This window comes from Piliocolobus tephrosceles, chromosome 21 (assembly GCF_002776525.5).
Source record: "Piliocolobus tephrosceles isolate RC106 chromosome 21, ASM277652v3, whole genome shotgun sequence".
Taxonomy (NCBI): domain Eukaryota; kingdom Metazoa; phylum Chordata; class Mammalia; order Primates; family Cercopithecidae; genus Piliocolobus; species Piliocolobus tephrosceles.
In genome coordinates this window covers 37747453-37755471 of record NC_045454.1, presented here as the reverse complement: position 1 = coordinate 37755471, position 8019 = coordinate 37747453, and the positions used below count along the sequence as shown (strand labels likewise).

Here is an 8019-nt window from a genome sequence, read left to right as displayed (position 1 = left end):
CAAAAAAAAAAAAAAAAAAAAAAAAAAAAAAAGAAATACTGACAGCAGCTTTGAAGAGTTCACCCAGGGGAAAGCCTTATAATGTAAGAAGTACCCAGCCCCTGTGGTCTCCACTGTTGGCTCGACTAGCTTCTGGAAACGTTCTTTCAGCAATTGGGCCAGCAGTAAAATGGCCTCAGACTTCAGGTAATGTGGTCTGTGAGTACTGCAACGGCAAATGACAGCCTACCACACCCTCACAAGAACACAGTCAGCAAACTGCTGAACAAAAAACATCTGTGTCTGTTCAGGCGAGAGAGGCCCTGGTTCTTCCCTAGGAAGGAAAGACGATCCATCAAACCCTCCAAGATCTACGGCAATCTCTGCTCTAACTCTGTCCCCTGTACCACATGGACATTCTGCTCCACAATACTGTCTGCAAAGATCGCAGGGCAGGGCCTTCTAGAGCCAGTTTTGGCTCCTATTATGAATAAATTCTTCTTTCTTTTTGAGACGGAGTCTCGCCCTGTCGCCCAGGCTGGAGTGCACTGGCGCGATCTCAGCTCACTGCAAGCTCCGCCTCCCGAGTTTACGCCATTCTCCTGCCTCAGCCTCCCAAGTAGCTGGGACTACAGGCGCCCGCCACCTTGCCTGGCTAGATTTTTATATTTTTTTTAGTAGAGACGGTATTTTTATATTTTTTTAGTAGAGACGGCGTTTTGCCATGTTCGCCAGGATGGTCTCGATCTCCTGACCTCGTGATCCACCCGTCTCGGCCTCCCAAAGTGCTGGGATTACAGGCTTGAGCCACCGCGCCCGGCCTTTTTTTTTTTTTTTTGAGATGGAGTTTCGCTCTTGTTGCCCAGGCTGGAGTGCAGTGGTGCGATCTTGGCTCAATGCAACCTCTGCTTCCCGGGTTCAAGCGATTCTCCTGCCTCAGCCTCCTGAGGAGCTGGGATTACAGGCATGCGCCACCACACCCAGCTAATTTTGTATTTTTAGTAGAGACGGGGTTTCTCCATGTTGGTCAGGCTGGTCTCAAACCCCCAACCTCAGGGGATCCACCTGCCTGGGTCTCCCAAAGTGCTGGGATTACAGATGTGAGCCACTGAGCCCATTCTAAATTCTTAGCTGGTTTGTAAAGTGTTCTCTTGGTACAATTTACCATCCTGATTAACTCTGGATGAAAAAATAAAATATAGGCCAGGCGCGGTGGCTCAAGCCTGTAATCCCAGCACTTTGGGAGGCCGAGACGGGCGGATCACAAGGTCAGGAGATCGAGACCATCCTGGCTAACATGGTGAAACCCCGTCTCTACTAAAAAATACAAAAAACTAGCCGGGTGAGGTGGCAGGCGCCTGTAGTCCCAGCTTACTCGGGAGGCTGAGGCAGAAGAATGGCGTAAACCCGGGAGGCAGGGCTTGCAGTGAGCTGAGATCCGGCCACTACACTCCAGCCTGGGTGACAGAGAGAGACTCCGTCTCAAAAAAAAAAAAAAGAAAGAAAATATGCCCTATATGGTCCTATAAAGCTAAGTGTCAGATCATGGATTTCTTTCTATTTTTATTAGAGACAGGAGGTCTCACTGTCATCCAGGCTGGAGTGCAGTGGCACAATCACTGCTCACTATGGCCTCAGACTCGGGGGCTCAAGCAATCCTCCTACTTCAGTCTCCTGTGTAGGTGGGACTATAGTCACACACCACCAGGCCCAGCTAATTTTTGTTTTCTTTTTTCTTTTCTTTCTTTCTTTTTTTTTTTTTGAGAGACAGGGTCTCACTATGTTACCCATGCCGGTCTTGAATTCCTGGGCTTAAGCGATCCTCTCACTCTGAGATCATGGATTTCTAGTTCTGCAGCAACACTCCTTGCTTTTAATCAATCTCTCTTGTCAACTTGTTTTGCTCAAAAATACAAAAGCAGGGCCGGGCGCGGTGGCTCAAGCCTGTAATCCCAGCACTTTGGGAGGCCGAGACGGGTGGATCACAAGGTCAGGAGATCGAGACCATCCTGGCTAACACAGTGAAACCCCCGTCTCTACTAAAAATACAAAAAACTAGCCGGGCGAGGTGGCAGACACCTGTAGTCCCAGCTGCTCGGGAGGCTGAGGCAGGAGAATGGCGTGAAACCAGGAGGCGGAGATTGCAGTGAGCTGAGATCCGACCACTGCACTCCAGCCTGGGCGACAGAGCAAGACTCCATCTCAAAAAAGAAAAAAAAAACAAAAACAAAAAACAAAAGCAGGCCAAATGCTGGGGCTCATGTCTGTAACACCAGTACTCTGGGAGGCTGAGTTGGGAGGATCACTTGAGCCTGGGAGTTCAAGACCTGCCTGGCAACATAGTGAGACCTCATCTCAGAAATAAAAAATTAGCCGGGCATGGTGGCATGCACATGCAGTCACAGCTACTTGGGAGGCTGAGGTGAGGTGGGAAGATCACCTAAGCACAGGAGGGCAAGGCTGCAGTGAGCTATGATGGCGCCACTGCATTCCAGCCTAGGCAACATAGTGAGACCCTGTCTCAACAAAACAAAAAAAAAAGTTTCTCAGTTTTATACTTTTCCCTCTTTTTCCTTTTTAAAAAAGAGTATATATTTTCTTGAGACAGGATATTGCTCTGTTGCCCAGGCTGGAGTGCAGTGGCATGATTATAACTCAGCAATGTTGAACTCCCGGGCTCCGGCAAACCTCTCAGAGTCTTGCTGTCATCCAGGCTGGAGCACAGTGGCACAATCATGGCTCACTGCAGCCTCAATCTTGCACAGTTAACTTTTCATTTTTAATTTTTATAGAGAAAGGGTCTTGCTGTGTTGCCCAGGCTCATCTCAAACTCCCGGCCTCAAGCAATCTTCCTGCCTTGGCCTCCCAAAGTGTTGAGATTACAGGTGTGAGCCACCGTGCCTGATCTAGAAAAAAGAGTCTTATTTGAAGGAGTAACAGAGAGTGCCAAAAATTAAAGGATAACTGGAATTAGGTTAGGTTGCCTCCAACCTTTATTATCTGAGCCAAGAGTAGGGTGACAACCATCCTCCAAGATAGTCTCCAGTCATTCTTGCCTCTTAATGTTATGTAGATCCCTCCCAACTAATGGAGGTAGCCAGTGCAACCAATAAGATTTATGAAAATGACTGAGTGTGACTTCTGGGATTTCTGCCTTGCTCTTTCTGGGATCATTCAGTCTAGGGAAAATCAGCCACCATGTTGTGAGGACTCTCCAGCAGCCAGCCCTAGGGACAGATCCATGGGGCCAAGAATTAACGGCCAGCATCAGCCCGCCAGGCATGGGAGTTTAAGTCACCTTGGAGGTGGGACCTCCAGCCTCAGTCAGGCTTTCAGATGACTCTAGTCCAGATAGAGATCCCAAATGTAACCTCATGATATTCCAAGCTAGAACCACCCAGCGAAATCACCTGTCCATTCCAAACATAAGGAAACTGTGTAAGACAATAAATACATGTTTCTGTGACAAATGCGGTAGCATTTCAGACCTTTGTTTGAGGGCCTGATTCTGGATATTTCTGTCCTGTTTTCCACTGCTCTCCTCTTCCCCTCTCAGTGCTAGAGATGCAGCTTCCTTTCCCACGTATAAATAAAGTAACTGGGTTCAAAAGCAGGGCGAGTTAATAGAAAGATTTATTAGTCACCTTTTATGTTTAATAATGGTTAACATTTGCTTCGAGGCCTCTAGGACTTACTCTTAAAGCTAGTAGTTGTTTGAAATGTGACTTAAAATGCCTTTGACTTTAGTGCCCTACTTCTTAAAAGGGGAAGACTCACATTATAAATTACTGTGGTTTTCAGTTTATCAAGATAAAGGAAAAACGAATCATTACTTTATTAGCTTGGCTATCTCAGTGCCCACCCAAACCCAGAACTACCGCCTACAAGTCTAGAGCTGGAATTCAGGTTGGGTCATTAGTGACCTTGTAACTCAGTTTCCTCATCTAGTAAAGAAAAAGAGCTCCATTACTCAGCTACCCCACAGCACCCAACCATTCATCTTCTGGTTTCTTTAGCAGTCCTGTTTTTAAAAACCATGAAACTGTCTTCCAGTTCTTGGTAAGACTTGGTGAGAATTATATTCCAATCCCAGAGATGTCGTAACAACCCTATAGTCTTTCCTCCTGAACTAGGAAAGTTACAGAAAGGCTCTAGCAGAGCTGCCCAACCTGGGCACTGCTGATGTTTGAGGCCAGATACTTCTTTGCAGTTTGGTGTCATTGTGTATACCGTAGCAGGGCAACATCCCAAGCCTCCATCCACCAGATACCAGCAGCACTTCCTCTCCCATATGTGACAACCAAAAATGTCTCCAGACACTGCCAGATGTCCTCTGGGGGCAGAATCACCCCTGGCTGAGAAGCCACTGGGCTGGGGGATGGTTGCTAGAAAAACTGGGGTTCTTGGAAAGCTCCTGACCTGGGAGCCAGGGTAGAGGGGACTGGCACTACCTTCTTGCCTATGCAAACATAAAGTTGTCTACAAAGGAGCTCCAGAGACTCATGTTCCATTCTCAGTTCTCAACATTCCAAGCAGAATGCAAGTTACCTGGCAACCACACACTCTCAAGCCTATAATACCCTCACCAAATGGGGAGGCCTAGTCTAAGTCTCCTGGCTGAGAATCCTCATCAGTCACTGCCAAGGGAAACCCAGGAGGCCTTGGCAATTCACCCAGTGATGATTTACAGTCGCCCAAGCATATTGCGGGGGGCGGAGAGGGGCTCTCGATCTTATCACCTACTCTCCCTTTCAAATCCCATTGGCCTCCCACTGGCCTCTTTGGCTGATCTTCCAACAAGCCAGACAGTTCCTGCCCGTAAGCCTTTTACAGCAAATGCTCCTTGGGCCAGATATCTTTATTCTCTCACTCCATTTAGATCTCTGCTCAAATGTCACCTCTTTACAGAGGGCTCCAACCACTCCATGTAGTGGAGCGACCCCCGCACGGTACTGACCACCCTAAAATATATCCTGCACTCGCTTATTTGCCTATCAAGATCCGTCCTCGCCTCTAAGCTGCTTGATGAAGTCTTGTCCGTATTCCCAGTACCCAATCTGCACCAGACACGGTTCATTTGACAGACGTAGAGGGAATTAACGTGGAACCTAGTCATTCCTTGCAGTTCAGCCCCCTAGGGGCCCAAGACTCCCCGCTCAGTCCAAACCTTTCCAATATTTACTTATCCCCCTAGGGCCTGGCGCCTCTCCCAGTTCTGAAATAGACAAAAGGGAATGGTGGGTGGGATCCGGATGGGGGTGTAGAGCTGCGGCGTTTTTGCAGAGAAACTGCGCGGGGGAGGACGCGACAATGGCGACGGCAGCCGAGCCTGCTGACTGCTCGTAAGGACCAAGGCCTGAGAAAGGGAAACCCAAGGCGTTGAGGTCCAGGAGGGCAGCCCAGGGACTGAGGTGGTGGGGGCGGAGACCTCGCGCGCTGAGACCCGGGCCCACGGACACAGGCGACAGAAGCCAAGACCTCAGGCGGCCGGGAACCGGGACGCCGGCTGCAGGCACAGAGAGCTGAGGCAACGAGGCGTGAGAGAAGCGACCCTGAGGCGACGGGCCAGCGGCGCCATTTTGTGACCGCAGGGAGGGCAGTGAAGGGGCCCCAGGGGAGGTGCGGGCAAGCCTGGTGCGGCATCCGCACGTCCCTGTCCCATCCCCCACGCAGAGCCCGACCCCACCCTGCCAGGCCCACCTGTGTAGCTCATGGTGGCGGGTAACACAACATCCGAGGACGCCGGCCGCTGCTGCCCTGCACATCCGACGCTTCGATAGCGGCTGCTAACCACGGGGTCCCCTAGACACACACACCCAAGCCCCGCCTCCCGACCGCATTGGCTCATACCGGCCTCGGCTTCACGCCTATTGGATGGTACCGCTGTCTATCTCTACGCCTCCTCATATCAGTGGCTGGAAACGGCTGGCAATCTCGCGAGAGCCCCGCCTTCTGTTAGTCTAAGGCCTCAGTGATTGGCCTAGAGAAGCCGGCAGAGAGGCGCAGTCCTATAGCATTCGAGGGGGCGGAGCTGTGCACTACGGAAAGGCCCAAGGCCCAAGGACCAAGCGCGGTCGGGCTGGAGGCGCACCAGTGCCCTGGAGACCCGCCAGAGGGAGCCGGGTCTACGGCTCAGGGCACGGCTGGGATGCCAGCTCCGCCACCGAGGTGCTGGGTAAACTTAGCTACGTGTCTCAACTTCTCTGGCCTTCGGCTCCAAAATAAGCATAGCAAAGCCATGTTGGAATGAGAAAATTAAAACTCAGCACCAAACAAGATGCTGGACACACGTTTCAACATTACATGACAAAATGTGTGTAAAGGAATCATTCCGGGGCCAGTGCACTGAATAAACGTGATTAATCGTCACAAAACGGTAACAAATATATTTATAGGGCATATGCTTATATGTATAATAATTCCGTTTGTATCGTGTGTCATTCAAATGCTCCTTCAAACCTGCAAGAAGCTTTTAATCCCCACTTAAAACTGAAGCTTGGAATTCATGATTTACTCAAGGTCCTTGACAGTTACGTGTTAAAATGGGAACTTTGCTTCTAAAACCGTCTTGATTCACTCCGGACTCCAGAGATCCTGCAATAGTGCAGCCGGGCACCAGTCATGTCCTCAGTCTGTTTCCTGGGCACACGGAAACTCCTGCCAGGGACAACTCGTAATTGCTAGAGATGACAGAGCTGCCCCAAAAAGAGTACTTAACGTGTGTTTGTGAAAACTCATCAAGCTGCGCAATTACGACTTCTACACTTTGTATGTTTTAATACTTTTTTTAAGGTATGCTGCTACTTTTTGATATTGTCGATTTCTTTAGGTGTAATAGTGGCATTTAAAACATTCAGAGAAACATACTGAAATTCTAAGAAGTTAACTGATCTTATGGCCAGGATGTGCTTCACACATTTCAGACAGGTAGAGAGCGGAGGAGGAAGCAAGGAGCTATAAGATAAACCTCTTACAGCTGAAGACATTGGTCATGGGTTGGTAAGTGATGGGTAGATGAGGGTCCATTTTACTGTTTGCTGTACTTTTGTATAGTTGCATTCTCCATGATAAACTGTTTTAATAAAACTCCCCCACCCAAATGAGGCTTCTGCAGAACTTGCTGCCATATGGAACGAAGCCACTTATGATGTGTTAAGTGAGCAACTCCACACATGAAGCAGAGATCTGACGGATAAGCACTCTGGCTTTGGGGTTCATCTCCCTGTCAGCCTCAGGGATGCCTGCCTGTCTTTCAAACCAAGGCATGAAGGTTCGTTCCTTCATGGCACTTGCCACAGCCATCTTTGTACCCTGATTTGACTTCATTTACATCCAACACCCTCACAGAGAGCACAGCTCAAAGGCTGAGACTTTGCTGCCTGAGGTGCATTAAAATGGCTTGAGCAGAGAAGAGCAATGCTCAGAATGTTTTAGGAAAACATCCCCCTGCAAGAACTGGAGGCGACTCTTCCAAGGACACACGTGACCCTCACTTCACTGCATGATTGGTGGGGAGGAACTTGCCATGTGACTTTATAAGCTCTTGTATCATTTGATTGTTTCTTGTTACATCTAGCCTATACCACTTTTATATTTCAAAAACTGACTTATGGGCCGGGCATAGTGGCTCATGCCTGTAATCCCAGCATTTTGGGAGGATGAGGGCTTGAGCTCAGGAGTTCAAGACCAGCCCGGGCAACATGATGAAACCCCCGTCTCTACAAAAATTACAGAAATAAGCCAGGGGTGGTGGTGCACGCCTGTGATCCCGGCTACCTGGATGGCTGAGGCAGGAGAATCACTTGAACCCAGGAGGCAGAGACTACAGTGAGCCAAGGTCCTACACCACTGCACTCCAGCTTGGGCAACAGAATGAGACCCTGTCTCAAAAAATAAAAACTGACTTATGAAAAGTTGAAAGAGGAAGAAACACCTTTGAGTCAGCTCATAAGATACTCTCCCTGCTTCCTAAGTCTTGGATATATCCACCCACCCACAGCACAGGATGGACAGAAGTAGTTGCGGCCTTCTGCCACCAGG

The 8019-nt window shown here is 49.2% G+C and overlaps 1 protein-coding gene across 4 annotated transcripts in view; it reads right to left on the bottom strand.

Moving 5' to 3' along the window:
* Positions 1-5875, bottom strand: part of AKAP8L (A-kinase anchoring protein 8 like) — a 36986-nt gene extending 31111 nt beyond the window's left edge. For 3 of the 4 annotated variants that reach the window (XR_002735205.1, XR_002735206.1, XM_023229783.1), the window contains exon 1: positions 5680-5791. Coding sequence is in view for 2 of the 4 variants with exons in the window: in XM_023229783.1 (XP_023085551.1) it covers positions 5680-5692 (13 nt within the window). In the remaining 2 variants the exon portion in view is untranslated. Of the gene's footprint in view, positions 1-5679 lie in introns of all 4 variants that reach the window. The other variant, XM_023229786.1, reaches the window with a different exon arrangement.
* Between the last annotated feature and the right edge of the window lie 2144 nt (positions 5876-8019).